General features: G+C 36.1%; 1 protein-coding gene across 1 annotated transcript in view; it reads left to right on the top strand.

The window, feature by feature from the left end:
* USP14 (ubiquitin specific peptidase 14 (tRNA-guanine transglycosylase)) overlaps nt 1–20,068 on the top strand; it is a 53,464-nt gene that overhangs the window by 30,547 nt on the left and 2,849 nt on the right. Inside the window, exons 7-15 of the mRNA XM_011996344.1 lie at nt 3,086–3,144; nt 6,692–6,822; nt 7,670–7,750; nt 8,100–8,185; nt 9,277–9,391; nt 12,941–13,006; nt 13,159–13,251; nt 14,355–14,483; nt 19,743–19,803. Coding sequence (XP_011851734.1) covers nt 3,086–3,144; nt 6,692–6,822; nt 7,670–7,750; nt 8,100–8,185; nt 9,277–9,391; nt 12,941–13,006; nt 13,159–13,251; nt 14,355–14,483; nt 19,743–19,803 — 821 coding nt within the window. The remainder of the gene's footprint in view (nt 1–3,085; nt 3,145–6,691; nt 6,823–7,669; nt 7,751–8,099; nt 8,186–9,276; nt 9,392–12,940; nt 13,007–13,158; nt 13,252–14,354; nt 14,484–19,742; nt 19,804–20,068) is intronic.

Here is a 20,068-nt window from a genome sequence, read left to right as displayed (position 1 = left end):
GAGACAGTGTGTCATCATGTTGGCCAGGATGGTCTCGATCTCTTGACCTCGTGATCCATCTGCCTCGGCCTCCCAAGTGCTGGGATTACAGGCATGAGCCACCACGCCTGGCCCATTTATTTTTGATTATTGAATTATAACATGCAGAAAGTATACAAATTGTAAGTGTACAGCTCAATGAATTGTCCCAGGGTGAACACATCCATGTACCCAAAATAAAGGCAGAACCCTTCCAGCACTCTAAAAATCCCCTCACAGATCTTAATCACTACCACTGTTTATGTTTTCCAAATTGGAAATACTATCCTGACTTCTGATCTCATAGATCAGTTTACCAATTTTGAACTCTTTGTGAAAGAAGTGTACAAACTGGGCCCATTTGTCTGACTGATGACTGGCTAATGGGTCTGGCTCGTGATGTTTAGTGTATCCATGTTCTGTGTATTGGTGGTTCATTTCTATTCATGCTGTATAGTATTCCATTGTGTGCTATACTACCAATTTGTCATCCATTCTTCTGTCGATAAATATTTGGTTTATGTTCAGTTTTTGGTGATTATGAAAAAATATGCTCTGAATATTCTAGTACATTTTTGGGCACATGCATTTGCTTCTGTTGGGTGTATATGAGTATGTATGCATATGCACAAAATATATATGAGTGAAACTGCTGGGTCATAAAGGGATGTATATATTCAGTTTTGATATGTTTTGCCAACCAGTTTCATAAACGGAGATACCAATTTGTATTTTCATTAGCATTATATGTGCTTTTCATATGTTCCACATCCACCCCCAAGAGTTTAAGCCAAGTTACTTAGCCAGTGGATTTAGAAACGCATATATGAAAGCATATGTTATAAATGTATTTTATTTCACCATGGGTAAGGATTTGGCCTATTTTGGAAATTTGAGTTTGTCTTTTTGATCTGATGTATGATTGAATATTTTATGGGGACTAGAAAAGTCAAAATGTCCTCTCTTTGTAGGTGTCAAAGTATAATAGACATTAGGTTAATTTTATTATGTTCAGATTTTTTATGTCAGTACTTTTTATATATCAACTTGACAGAGATAAGATTCTCAGTACTTTTGACTGTAAAACCTCTCAGTATTTCTGTCAGTTTCTCTTTTTCTAAGTTTTTCTTTATAAACTTCAGTGTTAATGTTATTTGGCTTAATAGATGGTTTTACATTAATTAGGAATTACATTTTATTGCTCTAATATGGGAAGTGTTTTCTGGATATTAAATTACATATGACTTTTCTTAGTTACAAAAAAAGGTTGATAATTCATTAGTTATCTTTGCCATAAATGTAGAAATAGTTACATATTCATGTTACCCTATAACAAGAAGTAAAATTCAGTAACAGCAGCAATTATATAGCTAATTACATTCCCAAGTGATGTTCTGGGATATGTCTGCTATATTAGTACTTCATTTTAATTTCAAAAATGCCTTTCAAGAAGTTGCTAAAATGTCTTAACAGGGAAATTTAATGATTTTCAGGTTTTTAAAAATTAACACACATAATTCAGGCATTATTGTGAATTATTGTTTATTGAAAAATTAAGAAAGTTTGTTTAGTCACAGCAGTTTCCGAAAGATGCAAACAAATGAAAAAGAGAAAAACAAAACCCTTCAGTTGAATACAATTTAACACAATACTTTCTGTGATTTCTTTCATACTACCTAAGCATAGAGGTTTTGCTTTTTAAATTGAGATATAATTCCCATCTAGTGAAATGCATATATCTTAAGTGTTTGGTTTGATCAGTTTTGACAAATGCAAATTCTCTGTAATCCATTTGCCTGTCAAAGTATAGAACATTTCTATCATCTCAGAAAATTCTTGTGTGTGCCTTTTCTCAGTTAATCCTTATCCTCTCCACCCACTTCCAGCAACTACTGATTTCGTATTAGTTTGCACATTCTGAAACGTAAAATAAATGGAATCCTACAGGTTGTGCTTTTCTTTTGTTCTGGCTTGTTTCACTCAGTATCTAGCTTGGAGATCCATTCATATTACTATTGACTAGATCAGTAATTCTGATTGCTCCACATTCTTGCCAATATTGGGTGATACTAGTTTTTTTTTTATTTTAATTTTAATCACTCTAATGGGTGTATAGTGTGTACACATAGTTTAATCATAGTGCATATGCAGTCTCCCTCCTACTTCAATGTTTGATATTAACTGAATGATAATTTCTGAGCTTTTGTCATAAGACTTTGTGTGAGTAACGACTGCGGTTTGAATATTTCCTTTGCATGGCCAGTTTGTAAATTAAGTGAGGATCATAAAGCTGAAAGTGAATTTAGAAATCATTTAATAGAAGCTCCTCAGTTTACAGATGAGCAAACTGACCTAAAACCTTAAGTGACCTATTTAACGATACACAGCAAGCTAATGCTGAATGTTTTTGATCTAATGCTTATTTCTTCCAAGTTATTTCAGAGATTGTGTTATTTTATTTTCTTTGTAATTAATGGATAGTTTTGTTTCACAGTACTTTGAGAAAATGCTTGTTTTAGCCGGGTGCAGTGGCTCATGCCTGTAATCCCGGCACTTTGGGAGGCTGAGGTGGGTGGATCACCTGAGGTCAGGAGTTCGAGACCACCTGGCCAACATGGTGAAACCCTGTCTCTACTAGAAATAAAAAAATTAGCTGGGCATAGTGGCGTGCGCCTGTAATCCCAGCTACTCGGGAGGCTGAGGCAGGAGAATTGCTTGAACCCAAGAGGTAGAGGTTGCAGTGAGTCGAGATCTTGCCATTGCACTCCAACCTGGGCAACAAGAGCAAAACTCTGTCTCAAAAAATAAAAAATAAAATAAAATGTTTGTTTTATATGCGTTTGACAAAGGGAAAGAGCTTAAAGTAGGCTCCATCTAAATTCCCTTTTCAGCATTCCTTTTTTTCTCCATATAATGCAAGACCAGGAGAGAAGAAAAGGAAAGGTGGGAACAACTCCGCGGGACTTGCAGTTGAGGGTGTCGTAATAACTCCTTTTAACTGGCTGCTTCCCATTGAGTGTTAGAATGAATTGAATTCTATTATTTAACTCTGCTTTAATGTTCCTAGGTATGCAGGTGCCTTAAGAGCTTCAGGGGAAATGGCTTCAGCGCAGTATATTACTGCAGGTTTGTATTCTAAATATACAACTTTTTAATAGGAGTAAGACATTTTATTTTTCACTCAAAATCCTTTGCAGTTTCCAGAATGTCTTTTGTAAAACATCACCTCATTAAGCTTGGAGTGTACGTTATACTTAAGTTAAGCAACTTGGTACTTATTTTATCATCCAGATTATAAATCAGTGATGTCTGTCCTTTGTGAAAAATAATCTTTGGATTTTTTTGGTTAAATTATGATTTTGGCTTCAGGTTTGATTTGTGTAATATATCTTTGGGGTTGACTGGGGAGAGCCAGCGACGGGTTTTATCACAATCAATGCATCATTATAAAAGAGGGTCTTAGTGAGTATTGGTGTAAAGAAGTGATGTGTATGAGGAGAAATAGTAATCTTAAAGGATAGAAATAACTGGTTTCTTCATTGCATAAGAGAATATACCCCTCACGTAATTTTGGACATTTTAATACTGTTAAGTCTTTGGGTTAGGTCAATAGGGTTTTACAGCCATGCCTTTTTTTTTTTTTTTAACTCTCTCTCTAATGGCTTTATTGATATAGTGTACATATCATAAATTCTGCCCATTTAAAGTGTATAATTCATTGTTTTTTAGTTTATCCACAGAGTTGTGCAAATTTTACTAAAATGTTAACTTTAGAACATTATCATCCCAAAAAGCAACTTCATAACATCTAGCAGTCACCTCCTTTCCCGTTTCTAGCCCTACCCAAACATTTGTCTGTGTGTTCCTTCTCTCTAGATTTGCCTACTCTGGACTTTTGTACTAAATGGAATTAGATAATGTGTAGTCTCTTGTGACTGGTGTCTTTCACTTAGTATAATGTTTTCAGAATTCATCCATATTGTGGCATGTATCAGTACTTCATTCTTTTTTATTGCTAAATAAGAGTGCCTTGTATGGACATGCCACATATCATTTATCCATTCATCATTGATGGATATTTGGGTTGTTTCTACTTTTTGACTATTACAAATACTCCTGACATTCGTGTACAAGTTTTGGTGTGGACAAATGCTTTCATTTCTCTTTGGTATGTATCTAGGAGTGGAATTAATTGCTGGGTCATATGGTTACTGTATTTAACCTTTTGAGGAACTGCCAGAATTTTCCAAAGGAGCTGCACCATTTTACATTTCCCCCAGAAGGGTATAAGGGTTCGGATTTCTCCGTGTCCTTACCAACACTTAGTATTATATGTCTTTTTGATTGTAGCCATCCAAGAAGTATGAAGTGTTATCTCACTGTTGTCAACCATTGATTTTTGATATTATAAACAGGTTTCTTTTGTGTCATTTGCAGTTAGAGAGATTTTACTCTAACCTTTTTTCCTAAAGTAGACTTACTTGTTGAAGTTTTTAATGAGAAAGTGTGATCGTTTATAGCTACTTCATTTGACAGCTTATGTATCTTAGAATAATTTAGAATTTCAGCAGCTTCTCCAGCATCATATATGCAGCTAATAGTATTGGTGCGATGAAAAATACTGTTCTTTACATTTTTGCTTCTTGACTTTTTAACTTCTTGTTTTGAAATACATCTAAATTTACAGAAAAGTTGTAAGAATTCACCAGTTACTAACTTTTAATTGCATTTGGTTTCTCGTTTTTCCGTTATTCATGTAATTTTTTTCTGAACCATTTTACAATAAGGTGCCAGACATCAGGTGTTTTATTCCTGAATACTTCAGTATGTATTTCCTAACAATAAGGACATTCATAACCACAAGATAATTCTTAATTTTCAGAATCTGGGCTGGGTGCTGTGGCTCATGCCTGTAATCCCAGCACTTTGGGAGGCTGAGGCGGGCAGATGACTTAAGGCCAGGGATTTGAGACCAGGCTGGCCAACATGGTGAAACCCCGTCTCTACGAAAAATACAAAAATTAGCCGGCTGTGTTGGTACATGTCTGTAATCCCAGCTACTCAGGAGGCTGAGGCACAAGAATAACTTGAACCTGGGAGGCGGAGATTACAGTTAGCTGAGATTGTGCTACTGTACTTCAGCCTGGGCAACAGACTGCGACACTGTCTCAAAAAACAAACTTTTCTTTTAGAATTTGGGAGTTTCACACAGTACTCTAAAATACAGTCTTTATTCAGATTTTGCCAGCTATCCTAGTATTGTCCATTAAAAATTTTTTTTCCTGCTTCAGGATTCAATTTAAGATCCCACATTGCATTTAGTTGTTATGTCTTACTAGTATCTTTTAATCTACTTTTCTTCTTGACCTTTTTCTTTTAAACTGATGAAATACTTTTGAGATGCTCTGTTGATGGTATATACTAGATCTTAAATCATCTGTTTGTTTTTGAGTAGTATATAAAGTATTATTAAAATGTAGGCTTTTATTTAAAAAAATAATTAGCTTAGTAGTGATGCCTAAATTTCAGCCTTCCCTCCAAAAATATTTTTTAAACATTGTGTTCAGTTTTGTTATTCAGTAACATTTTTTTGAGCCCCTGCTTTGTGCTAAGATGCTGTGGTATTTGGTGGGTTCAGTCTGTATAATAATGATAGGTGACATTTCACATGTTGGGTATTAATAAAACATACAAGTTGAGGTAAGCTAGAGGAAGAGTTTTGCTGTACATGAAGCAGAGCAAGGTCTGATCACTAGGAAGTCAGCAGAGGAGAAATGGTTCGAACTCCAAGAGAACAGACTAGTCCATGACTGTGAGATTCATGCTGCTGAGAGGGGTTAAGTGGAAAGAAGGTTTTCTGAAGAAGGTAAATTATTAGTAATTTTGGTTCTTAGCTGTCCAGTAGAGTCAGCTGTTTAAGGACCCAGATTTAAATCTCCAGGAGTTGAGTAGATGAGAACCAATTATAGATTTAAAGGGAGGTAAGTGGGGAGAGGTGACCTGCTATCCTGATCTTGGCAGAGTAGCAGAACGATTACATTATGCCTGTTTGGTCCCTACACAGAGGTTATGTGTTCTTTGTACTGAATTAAAACACCCTGCTTTGTTTAGGAAGACAAAGGCTGGCAAGAAGAAAGAGAGAGGCAGGGCTCTGAAGTTGTTTACAACTAGTGATTGCTTTGTAAGGTCTTCTGGTGAATTCTTTAAGATTTAAAAATGATTTCTTTTTTTCTTGTTGAGAGTCCAACAATTGTCAGAGTAGATACACTTAAAAATATTTAAGCGGCTGGGTGTGGTGGCTCACACCTGTAATCCCAGGCTGAAGTGGAGAGATCACAAGGTCAGGAGTTTGAGACCAGCCTGGCCAACATGGTGAAACCCTGTCTCTACTTAAAAAAATGCAAAAATTAGCCAGGCATGGTGGCATGCTCCTGTAATCCCAGCCACTCAGGAGGCTGAGGCAGGAGAACTGCTTGAACCCAGAAGGTGGAGGTTGCAGTGAGCCGAGATCGTGCCGCTGCACTCCAGCCTGGGGAATATAGAGCTAGACTCCGTCTCAAAAAAAAAAAAAAAATTAAGTAGGTTTTTGTTTGTATTAATTAAAATTAATTTACAGTCGCATGTATTAAGTATGTGACTATTTTACTAAGGCATTGTTTGCTTTGTCTTTAAGCCCTTAGAGATTTGTTTGATTCCATGGATAAAACTTCTTCCAGTATTCCACCTATTATTCTACTGCAGTTTTTGCACATGGCTTTCCCACAGTTTGCCGAGAAGGGTGAACAAGGACAGTATCTTCAACAGGTAATTAGGGCAAGGTATTTTACATTCTGTAAATGTAAAACTTAGGTTTCCTACATTTACCATACCTATTGGAACATAGTTCGAAATATAAACATCAGTCTTCTCTAGTTCATGCCAGAGCTGTCTCTTGCCTGGAACCTCAACAGTAGTCTTAACTGATCATCTGGCTTCTGCCTTTGCCCCTTTGCAGTTTCTCTACACAGCCCATGGTGTCCTTTTTAAAATGAAGATAGGATTATGTTGGCCCCTTGTTCAGTACTCCCTAGTGATTTCTACCGCAGTCCTAAATCCTCTAGCCCCTGGCTTTTTCTCTGAGTTCATCACTACCACTCTGCCCGTTGCTTGCCTCTCTCCAGCTGCACAGGCTTCCTTAAACCCTTCAAGTGCCCTCTTCCTGCAGGGCCTTTGCTCTTGTTCCTTTGGCTGTCAGACAAGTGCAAGACCAGCTCTCTCACCTCCTTCAGATCTCATGGCTCCAAGAGCAAAGCCTCAGGCTTTCCCTGATGACCTTGTGGAAATAGGACACTTCCCTTCCCCTGATCACTTACTGTTTCCATCCTGCTTTTTTTTCGCTTCATAACCCTTATCTCTACTTGAATTTTATATTTTCACTGCTATTATGCTGAGTATCTAGTACAGTGTTTAGCACAAATTGGAGCTCAGCAGATGTCTGTTGAATGAATAAGCTATTCTAGAATTATTTTTTGGAAGATCATATCTCTTATTTGGCTTAATATTTTTAAAGAAGGAAACCACTCTCTTGCCTAGGAGACAGCGATTATTTTGGAAGAATTTTGTAGATCATTCACTGCCAGGATTACTTACTTTGTCTTTTTTTACATTACAGGATGCTAATGAATGTTGGATACAAATGATGCGAGTATTGCAACAGAAATTGGAAGCCATAGAGGATGATTCTGTTAAAGAGGTAATTGAAATATATTTGTGATTATAGACTTTCATTATATCTTGATTCTTTAATTTTTTTCCCCGCAAAGGCTTAAAATATGTTCATCTTAATGGGTAGATGTGTATTTAAATACTTTAGATGCTCAATCTGTAGTCAGAATTTGGAAGCTTGCATACGACATTTACATTTAATGTATTATTTATTAAACTTAATTCATTGGTGATTTTTTGTAATGTTTTTTGAAGGATTTTACATTAAGGGACTATATTTTAAAAACTTAAATATGTATTACTAAACTGAATTGTGTGGAAGAAAATATACATTAATATTTATATAAAGTTGGAATTTTTATTTTAATTTTTTGCAGACAGACTCTTCATCTGCATCGGCAGCGACACCTTCTAAAAAGAAAAGTTTAATTGATCAGTTCTTCGGTGTTGAGTTTGAAACTACGTATCCTTATGAGCCAAGATTTGTATAGACTATCTACCTTATTAGAATTGACATAAATAGCATCATTGGCTGATTGATTGGTGGTGGGTAGAAGAAAAATTCTTCAGAGGTTTTTTTTTTTGTTTTTTTGTTTGTTCGTTTTTGAGACAGAGTTTCGCTCTTGTCGCCCAGGCTGGAGTGCTATGGTGCGATCTTGGCTCACTGCAACCTCTGCCTCCTGGGTTCAAACAATTCTGCCTCAGCCTCCCAAGTAGCTGGGATTACAGGCGCATGCCACCACGCCCAGTTAATTTTTTGTATTTTTAGTAGAGGGGGGGTTTCACCCTCTTGGCCAGGCTAGTATGGAACTCCTGACTTCAGGTGATCTACCCACCTTGGCCTCCCGGTGTGAGCCACTGCGCCCAGCCCAAAGGTTTTTATGCCTAAAAAAATACAGTAATGGAAATGAGGAATTTGGAAAAGTATACCTATTGGAGTGACCTTGAAGGATAATGGGATTATTCATTATGTTTTGATTAATATAATTATTCTAATTTATTTCTTGAAGGATATTTATTATTTTTTCCTAAGAACATCTTTAGCAGAGTCTACCTCATTTTCATTCACCTTATAAAGAATTAATTTCTTATATGTCAAGGTGACTGTTAATAATAACTTTTAAAATAAAGAATTTTTTAATTGTATAAAATGGTGTGTATCAACTATATACATGAGATTGAACCAGTTAATAAAACATGAATCAGGAAAGTACTGTTTTCTAGGTCATGGTTAGAAAATCTTAGAAAAAAATTATGTACCTTTGGGCTTCTAAGACCATTATAAGACCACACTAAATACCAGTTTATAGTTCAGAGTTTATTGCAGTTTATCTTTTAATACACATTTATTACTCATTGTTGTTTATAGAATTGTTGGTAGCCAAATGAACATTCTTAAGTATGTTGAAATGAATCTTTATTGGGAGACTAAAATGTTTTAAATGCCAATGAATGATACTATTAATTTTAATGGAATTAGGATAATGTATTATATTCAAGAGTATATAACAAATTGAATACCCGTTGGCATATTCCTTATCTTAGTTTACAAAGCATGAAATGTACAGAATCTGAAGAAGAAGAAGTCACTAAAGGAAAGGAAAATCAACTTCAGCTTAGCTGTTTTATCAATCAGGAAGTCAAGTATCTTTTTACAGGACTTAAATTGGTAAGGACAATCACAGTCCATCCTTGTTGTTTGTGAATTCCACATTCGCAAGTAAGCCAAAGTCATTATTCGCTGGGCTTTAATGATCATTTGTAGACATGTGCAGAGCAACATGCATTTTGAGTTGCCCAATACACACAGTCTCATCTGAGGTCAAACAAGTACTTGGCCATCTTGTTTCAGCTTGGTAAACAAATACCATTTTAGCAGGAATGTTAGCACCGGTTTTTTTTTTTTAATTTCTGCTTTTTATTGGTTATTTCACTGTTTAAGATGACCCGCCAAGCATAGGACTGAGTGCTGTCTAGTGTTTCTAAGTGTGGGAAGGCTGTGATGTGCCTTACTGAGAAAATACACATGTTAGAGAAGCTTCAGTTGGGCCTGAGTTGTGCTGTTGGCTCTGAGTTCAATGTTATTTAATCAACACAGTATGTGAAATAAGGTGTCTTTAAACAGAAACACACATAAAACAAGGTTATATATTGATTGGTTGATGAAAATCTTGTGATCAAATGTTGGCGGAATCTAATCCTGTATTTCCCCTAGGAGCAGTGGTTCAGTATTCACTGATTCAGTGCTTGTGGTGACTTTGTAGAACATAATTACTGTCACTACCAAAATCAACTGTGTAGTCAGAAATCAAACAAACTTCAACTAGCTTTTCATTTCATAAACAAAAGCATTATTAACATGGTTGCATATGCTAACAAATATTGGGACATCTCACTTTTTAATCACTGGATGTTCCTGCTTCACACTGAAGAAGCACCTAGTGCTTTGTGCTGTACCTTGCTTTATTTTAAAGCACTCAAGAAATGTTTGTTGAATAATATACATGTTAAGATTTAATTTCTCCTTAGAGTTAGTTGTTTTCATGGGCCCAATAACTTAGTTGAACTATTAACTTTAAGGAAAATTACTTAATCTAAGCTTCTGTTTTCTTACATGAAAATGAGAGTAACTATAGGGTTGTTTGTGGATTTGTGCTCTTAACCATTAAGGGTGATCATATAATGTATTGTCTGAACTAGGACACTTTGGTGGAGAGTGAATGAGGGTATGTTAGTAATTATGCAGTGTAAACTGGGATTTTTTTTGTGCAAATCAGGGCATGTAGTTGTTCTGCCATTGCACTGTCTTGCAGTTGAGGCCCTGGAATTTAAATAACCTAATTGGCTTTTGGCAGAGCCAGAACTAGAACTCGCTTCTTTCGTTATTCAGTTAGTGCTGCTTTTCCAGTGCCGTACTAAAGAATGCAGACTCACATAAAATGTTGGCTTCCACTCTGCTGATAAGTCCATGGATAAAACATATGGTTTTGCTTGCTGACTTACTAATTTGGTATGCTTTGGGGATATGTATATCTCTTGAAGGATCTCCCCATTTGAAGTGCTATCTTTTAATAGTTTTCAAATTGCAGTTCATGTGATTTCACTTTCAAAATCTCTGATAATTAGGATTATTTTATTTTATTTCTTTTTTTTTTTTCTTTTTTTTCTTTTTTTTTTTTGAGATGGAGTCTCTCTCTGTCACCCAGGCTGGAGTACAGTGGCGCAATCTCGCTCACTGCAACCTCTGACTCCCAGGTTCAAGCAATTCTCCTGCTTTAGCCTCCCAAGTAGCTGGGACTATATTTGGTATACAAAAATACCAAGTATAGCCACCACGCCTGGCTAATTTTTGGTATTTTTAGTAGAGATACGGTTTCACCATGTTAGCCTGGATGGTCTCAATCTCCTGACATGATCCGCCCGCCTCGGCCTCCCAAAGTGTTGGGATTACAGGCATGAGCCACCGCCCAGCCAGGATTGTTTATTTTAATTTAAGTTAGCTTCTTCCTAAACACAGTTGTATGAAAAGTAAATCATGAATAAAAGAGCTGTTGCAGCATCTAGATATTTGAAGAAGGGCCTGGAGGGCAGAATATTTAAAAATTTTGGTTGATCCTCTTCTCTGTCTCCTCTAACCGGAAGTCTTGAAGGAAGAAAAGTCAGTGAAAAATGATGAGGCATTGGAATAGGTCCTCTGTGCAGAGGCCTAGTTTGGGCAGAGGGGTTGGGTTGATAAACACTGAAGCGGGACCTGGATTATGTTGATAAACAAGATGATTTGTTGTCTGGGGGCTGTCATCTACAGTTTGGGGTAAGTTTGGCAGGGGAAGGGTTGGTAAATGGACATAAGAAGAGAGAGTGGGTCATGTTCTGTCTTATGATACTGAGGGGAGAGTTTTGCAGCAGTGTGGATAAGAACATGGTGACTGTTAAGAGAAATTCATTTAAAAACACAAAAGTACTTAACCCCCAGGAGTCAAACCATGTAAGGCATGATGTGCAAGTTTCAGGATTTGCCAGCAAATGAAGTCTCAGTGTTCATCGGAGAGTGTGGAGTGGAGTGCTTTGGGAGGGACTCTCCGGAATGGTATTTTCTTCACAATTTTGTAAAAGTATAGGAAAACCGAACGTACCCAGAAGGTCTAGATGATAGTGTATTGGTGATAATATTAAGATTTCACCACATATACTTTCTTGAAAAACATGTATTCCTAAAATGTATTTACTTCCTTTATAACTTTTAAGATGTTTTATCTTTTGTTCTGATAATTCTTGAGTAATTTGGCTTCGTTTCTCTACTGCTTTGCTGCTGAATAAACTTAAAAAGCTACTCCACAGTGATTCCCTTTGTAATGATTAGTAATTTTAAAAAATCAGATGTTAAAAAATTATTATACAAGTGTAACATGCTTAAACATTACCAGTAGGTTATTTTAATTCTAATTTCTTTTTTCTTTATTTTCTTAAAGCAGAGCACATAAATAGTGCTAATTTTTTCTATAACATTAGAAATAGTAGTGACTGTTAAATGTAGAGTATATGCCAAATATTTTACCAGGTTTTCTACATGTGCTGACTGTAATTCTAACAATAGCACTATAACATAGATTACCACTACCACCTTTTCCAAATGATGCCCAGAGGGATAAATACCGTTTTCATTGTTACACAGGCTATAAGAAGTGGAAAGGTGATCATGCTGGTTAAGATATGTGCAGTAGCTAAAGGCTTTCCCACATCTGTTAGGTTAACAGAGGGTTTCTGTGTTATGACTTTTTTCAAATTTAACAATTGATCGGTGCTTATTGGCTTTTATGCATAAAATGTAAAGAACAAGAGTTTCCTGGGTTCTCTTAATTTTCCTCTAGGGTGAATATTCTGATAATAAACAGGAATGACAGAGCTTTGTTATATAAAATACAATATAAAATTCTCTGAATCTAAGCATCATTTGGGGCATAACTAAAAAACATCAAACAGTATTTACACTCGGGAGGAGTCCACAACAGCGTAAATTATTTGATGCCTTATAAGAATTGAACAGTATCTGGAAGTCTTCCCATATTGTCATCATATTGTGTTTCAGTGGTATAAACCCATTGATATACTGTATATTGCCTATTAAGTAGTGCTAGTTTTTAAAAGGCTTAGTGGTGTGATTCTATATTGCAGAAATGTTTTAAACTAATGTTTGGTCTTCTGTTATGTTCTTTTTTAGCGACTTCAGGAAGAAATCACCAAACAGTCTCCAACATTGCAAAGAAATGCCTTGTATATCAAATCTGTAAGTTATGCATTCCTTTCGAAGCCAAATTCCACTTCATTGAAATATTTCCAGTTAATTAATTTTATCCAGTCTTAATTTTTACCACTGAAGAATTAAAACTTGTATGGTATTTTGATGTAATGGGATTTCTTTCCATTTTCTCTCCTTAGTCCAAGATCAGCCGGCTACCTGCTTACTTGACCATTCAGATGGTTCGATTTTTTTATAAAGAGAAGGAATCTGTGAATGCCAAAGTTCTTAAGGTTAGTAATGAACTTTACTTTGTATAAGAAATGTAATTCTTTGAAGGTAATTGCTAACTTACAATTGCTTTCATTATTCCTTTAGGAATAGTTAGGTTCTTTGAAATATTTAGGGGAGATATTAATATTAGACAGGTGATTCTTAACTGTGAACGTGTATTAGAATGATCTATTTTTTTTTTATATTTAATTGTACACACGCCTGGCTTCTCCCTCACCCCCAAACATCTGGGTCTTTGGTGGGGCCTAGGATATTATATTTTTCAAAAGATTCACATATAATTCTGATGACTCTCCTGCACTACGCAGAAATAGTGCCCTAGACCACATCCTCAGCTTCAGGGATACTGATTCAGTAGCTTGGAGAAGGGCCTGAGGTAGGGAGTGATAACACTCTGCACTATATTCTAGGTGGTTCCTTTCTTTCAGGTGAAAGGAGAAAATCATTGGTGCCCAAAGAGTACTTAAATTGTAATCCCTTGATTTAGGATCCAGCCTCAGAATCCAGCTGTTTTTGTTGAGTTGTAGTTCTGCTACATCTCCATAGAGTCCCAGGAGGGGCCTATCATTTTAGCCTTTTGAGCTTAAATTCTTAGTATATTTTCCAATATACTTAGCATTGTATGAGAAGAGAAGGTTAAATGTACTTTAAGTATCTAGTGTTGTATACTTTAAATATATACTACTATAAGCTATTGAACTATATCACTATTATTTCTATGTAAAGTTGTATTTCAAACTAAAAAAAAAAAAAATAAGTTTATTCCAGTTTGGGAGATCCATTATTTTCACAGCAGCTTGTCTAATATTTCTGAGATGTTTCTTCTTTCAGGTAAATTTTGGTACTTCCTCTGTGGTTAGTTTTGTGGGTTAGAGTATTTAATGGAAAAACATGTTTTGAAAATTTCTCACCTTAAAAAAGTTAGAACCAGATCATTCTTGAAAATAGGCATTCTTAAGAGGTTTTCAACTGCAGATTTCCAAGTGATTTTCACAGATTTTTATTTTCAACTGTATTTGAATTATGAAAGCATTACTTCAGATGTGTGATACGTTAAGTATCTTTATAAATGTGTTTACACATGTTTTTTGTTTGTATATAGGATGTTAAATTTCCTCTTATGTTGGATATGTATGAACTGTGTACACCAGAACTTCAGGAGAAAATGGTGTCTTTTCGATCCAAATTCAAGGATCTAGAAGATAAAAAAGTGAATCAGCAGCCAAATACAGTAGGTTCTTACTGCTGACTTTCTAATCTTAGTATCTTAATCTCCCATCAGTGCTCAGCAATTACTCTCTTTTTTTTCCTGCTTCATTTTTCCTTCAGAACTATACTTTGTATAGTATTAATAAAAATGGATGAATCTGTATTACAATTAGCAGGTATACACATCCTCCACATATCGGTGCAGGTCTTTAAAGTTTTGCATGTGTTTTGTTTTATTTTCCTTTTTTTTTCTATTTTTGAGACAGTGTCTCCTTTTGTCACCCAGGTTCACTGCAGTCTCAACCTCCCAGGCTCAAATGATCCTCCCACCTCACCCTCCCAAGTAACTGGGACCAAGGCATGCACCACCATGCCCAGCTAATTTTTTGTATTTTTGATAGAGACAGGGTTTTGCCATGTTGCTCAGACTGGTCTTGAACTCCTGAGCTCAGGTGATCTGCCTGCCTAGGCCTCCCAGAGTGGCCTTTAGGTGTATTTTAGCATGAGAAACAGGAACTCTACTTAGAGTAAATGAGTCCTTTGTGGTAGAATAAGCTTAGTATTTTCTTTCCCCCCATAATCTGTAGCTCATATTCCGTTTATACTTATCTCCTCAAAGTACTTCGCATAAAACCTTACCTAGTGTTGACCTTGATACAATCAAAATACAGTACATTTCCATCACCACAAAGATCTTGCGTAATTGCCACAGGGCCACTTTTCTTCTGCCCTACCCTTAATTCCTGACAACTACCAACCTGTTCATTTCTATAATTTTGTCATTTCAAGAAAGTTGGCCAGGCATGGTGGCTAGCGCTAGTAATCCCAGGACTTTGAGAATCTGAGGCAGGAGGATCACTTTAGGCCAGGAGTTCGAGACTGTCCTGGGCAACATAGTGAAACCCTGTCTCTACAAAATATGAAAATTTAAAAAAATCAGCTGGATGTGGTGGCATACACAGGTAGTTCCAGCTACTTGGGAGGCTGAGATGAGAGGATTGCTTTAGGCCAAGAGTTAAATGCTGTAATGAACCATGATTGTGCCACAGTACTCCAACCTGCATAACAAAGCAAGACCCTGTTTCTAAAAAAAAACACAAACGAAGTAAAAACTCTTCCACTCTTTAATATAACCTTTCTCACTCAGCATAATTCTCTGGAGATTCTTCCAGGGTGTTATGCATATTGGTCGCTCCTTCCATTTCATTGCTGATCAGTATTCCCTGGTTTGAGTTTACCACAATCGGCTTCACCATTCACCTGCTGAAGAACACCTGGATTGTTTCTAGTTTTTGTCTGTGATGAATAAACCTGCTGTAAACATTTGTGTACAGGTTTTAATGTAAACGTAAGTTCCATTTCTCTGGAATGAATGCCTAGGAATGCAATTGTTAGATTGCGTGGTAGTTGCATGTTTAGTTTTTCAAGAAACTGCCAAATATTTTCTAGAGTGGCTGTACCATTTCACATTTCCACCAGCAAGGTGTGACCGATTCACTTTCTCTGCATTCTCACCAGCATTTGGTGGTGTCACTGTTTTTCATTTCAGCCATTGGATAGGTTTATAGTAATACTGTGTTTTCCTTTGCACTTCCCTAGTGACTGATGAAGTTGAGCATGTCTTCATGTGTTTGCTATCTGTATATATATCCTCTTTTGTGAAATGCTGCTTCTTGTCTTTTCCCTATTTTCTAATTGGACTGTTTGTTTTTTTTTACTCTTGAATTTTGAGAGTTCTCCATATTCTAGACCTTTGTTGGATATGTGGTTTGTGAATATTTTCTCCTAGCCTGTAGCTTATGTTTTCATCCTCTTAACGTAGGGTCTTTTGCAGAGGAAAGGTTATGTAAATTTTTATGAAATCCAGTCTATTTTTTTATTTGGTTGCCTGTGCTATTGGTGTCATATCTGAGAAAGCATTGCCGGGCTCGGCGCGGTGGCTCTCACCTGTAATCCCAGCACTTTGAGAGGCCAAGGCAGGCAGATCACTTGAGGTCAGGGGTTTGAGACCAGCCTTGCAAACATGGTGAAACCCTGTCTCTACTAAAAATACAAAAAATTAGCCGGGTGTGGTGGTGCGGACCTATAATCCCAGCTACTTGGGAGGCTGAGGCAGGAGAATCGCTTGAACCTGGGAGGCAGAGGTTGTGAGCTGAGATCACGCCACTGCACTCCAATCTGGGTGACAAAGCGAGACTCCATCTCAAAAAAAAAAAAGTTTCCTAGTTCAAGGCCTCAGAGATTTATATGTGTGTTTTTTTCTCAGAGTTCTGTGGTTTTAGTTCTTCCATGTAGGTCTTTGATCCATTGAGGGTTAACTTTTTATATAGTGTGAGGTGTGGGTTCAGATTTATTCTTTCGCATGTGAATATCTGGTTGTCTCAGCACCATTTTTTAAGAAGACTGTTGTTTGCCTATCAGATGGTCTTGAAACCTTCGTAGAGATTAATTTGACCATCTGTATGTATGACTGTATTTCTAGACTATTAATTTTATTCCATTGGTCTATATGTCTGTTCTAATGCTCATACCAGACTGTCTTGATTACTGTAGTCTTCTAATAAGGCTTGAAATTGTGAAGTATCAACCTTCACTTTTGTTCTTCTTTTTGAAAGTTATTTTAGCTATTCTGAGTCCCTTGCATTTCCATGTATATTTTAGGATCAGCTTGTCCATTTCTTAAAAAAAGATTGATGGGGATTACATTGAATCTGTGGATCAATTAAAAAGTATTACCATCTTAATAGTATTAAGATACTTTAGGAGGCCAAGGTGGGCAGATTCCTTGAGCCCAGGAGTTTGAGACCAGCCTGGGCAACATGGCGGAACCCTGTCTCTACAAAAAATACAAAAATTAGCCAGGCTTGGTGGCGTGTGCCTGTAGTCCCAGCTGTTCAGAAGGCTAAGGTGGGAGGATCACTTGAGCATGGGAAACGGAGGTCGTAGTGAGCCAAAATGGCGCCACTGCACTCCAGTCTGGGTGACCGAGTAAGACTCTGTCTCAAAAAATAAAAAGTATTAAGTCTTACAATCCGTAAACTTCATGTGTCTTTCTATTCATTTAGGTCTTTAATTTTTTTTCATAATGTTTTTTAGTTTTCAGTGTACAAGCCTTGGACTTTTTTGGTTAATTTTATTCCTAAATAGTTTATTCTTTTTGATGCTTTTGTAAATGGCATTCCTTTCTTAATTTCATTGTCTAGAGTGGCTAGTAAAGCTAGCGTATAGAAATAAAATGAATTTTTGTATATAGATCTTAAATCCTTGACTTTGCTGAATTTATTAGCTGTTTTTATCCGTTAGTGTTTTGAAGAGAGTATGTAGATTTGGTGTTAATTTTTTTTAAACATTTGATAGAATTGGTGATCATTTCATAGAATTGGTGGAACAATCTATGCTTAGATATTTTACTTTCAGGAGCTTTTATTTGTTTATTTTATTTTTATTTTTATTTTTTTCTATTGCCTAAACATAGGCAAGCATATTTTCAGGAGTTTTTACATTTCAAATTTAATTTCCTTCATAGATACAGGGCTGTTCAAATGATCTATTTCATATTGTATTTATTTCTGTAATTTGTTTTCCCAGAATTGATCCATTTCATAAGCTTATCAAATTTGTATGTAGAGTTGTTTCTAGTATTTATTACCCTTTTGATGTCTGTAGGATGTTTAGTGAGTGAGATCCATCCCATTTCATTGCTGATATTTGTAATTTGTGTTTGTCCCCCTTGCTTGAGGATTATTTTATTGATCTCGTCAAAGAATTGGCTTTGTTTCATGGATTTTTCTCTATTTTCTGTTTTTAATTGTATTGATTTCTGCTCTTATTTCCTTTATTCTGCTTGCCTTGTGATATAAATTTCCCTTTCAGCAGTGGTTTCACTATATCCTATGAATTTTGATATATATTATTTTCATTCTGTTCTTTGTATTTTTAAAAATTTCTCGAGACTTGCTCTTTGACCATGGATTATTTAGAAGGGCCTAAGTAATTTTCCTGTTATGTTTCTGTTGATTCTAGTTTGATGCCATTGTGGAGAGAGGGCACACTTACTTGATTTAAATTCTATCACATGTATTTATTTATTTGAGACAGTCTTGCTCTGTTGCCCAGGCTGGAGTGCATAGGTATGATCTCGGCTCACTGCAACCTCTGCCTCCTGGGTTCAAGCAATTCTTGTGCCTCAGCCGCCCGAGTAGCTGAGATTACAGGCGACTGCCACCATGCCTGGCTAATCTTTGTATTTTTATTAGACACAGGGTTTCATCATGTTGGCCAGGCTGGTCTTGAGCTCCTGACCTCAAGTGATCTGCCCGCCTCGGCGTGAGCCACTGTACCTGGCCTAAATTATATTAAATTTAAATGTGATTTAGGTATAGACTATTTACATTTAGTGCAATCATTGACGTTAGGGTTTAATTCTGCTTTTTTGATGTTTTGCTTTTTTTTTTTTTTGTCTTCTTGTGGGTTAGTTGAACTGTGTTTTAGTATCCTGTACAATGTTTTTAAATGTGCTGCTTTGTATAGTTTTTTCAGTGGTTGCTGTAGGTGTTTTCATTCTCTATATAAAAAACATGTGATTAACCTAGTTGCCATTTTTTGTTGTGGAATCCTTTGACTTCTTGCCATCACAGCTACCTGTAAGCTACTGGCATTGTCTTCATTACCATTATAGTTTTAAAGAACTTTGTGCTGTATACCTAGATAAATTTTTCTCATGTTCCATGCTAAAATGACTTGAAGCAGTGAGTTCCTACTAAGAGTCCTTGTCTAATTTAAATCATGCCTCTTTAATATAGGTAAGGCTTTGCTGAAAAATATTTCAGTTTATTTGTGCTGGCGTGGCGAGTGGGCAGGGCTCGGGTGGTTTAATGCAAACTACAGGAATTTAACTTCTCTTGTTACAGAGGCAGTTTTTTCCCCCCACCGCTGTGGTTTGATAGGATTTTGGTAACATTGGGAAATTGGGTTTTCCTTTTCTGCCCTAGAGCACTGTTGAACTGTACTGTGTATTCACTGGTATGCTCTCACTTTAGTGGTTTAAAATTGGTCATCATGTTCAGGGTGTCTGCTACTGTACTGTAACAAGATTTTATATTGTTAAAGTGTAGGACTGCTGGGTTTACAGTTTTAACTGTAGTTATATCGTTTTAGTAATTTGAAAGGTAGACTATTTTGTCTCTGCACTGTAGACAGTAAATATTTATGAAATTGAACACTTACAGAGAATTCAAATTTTATTTCCAAAATCATCATTTAAACATTTTTTTCTCCTCAGAGTGACAAAAAGAGTAGTCCCCAGAAAGAAGTTAAGTATGAACCCTTTTCTTTTGCTGATGGTAAGTAACATTTTCATTTTGAGTTATTGTCTGTGTGTCTTTTTAAGGTAAAATTTATGTCTTACCCCATATTTACTTATTCTGATGTCCTTTTCAAACAAAATGTCAGGTTTCTTGAACAATTTACCTTAGTATGACATATAGTAAATTTACTCTTGTTGGCATACAGTTTTATGAGTAAGTTACTTCTTAAAACATCAATTATGAAGCCCTAACTATGATTGCACAATAGTATCTTTTTGGTTTTTTTTTTTTTTTGAGATGG

Source organism: Mandrillus leucophaeus, unplaced genomic scaffold (assembly GCF_000951045.1).
Source record: "Mandrillus leucophaeus isolate KB7577 unplaced genomic scaffold, Mleu.le_1.0 Scaffold51, whole genome shotgun sequence".
Lineage (NCBI taxonomy): Eukaryota > Metazoa > Chordata > Mammalia > Primates > Cercopithecidae > Mandrillus > Mandrillus leucophaeus.
Note: the sequence above shows the minus strand (reverse complement) of the source record. Positions and strands in the feature narration are given on the sequence as shown.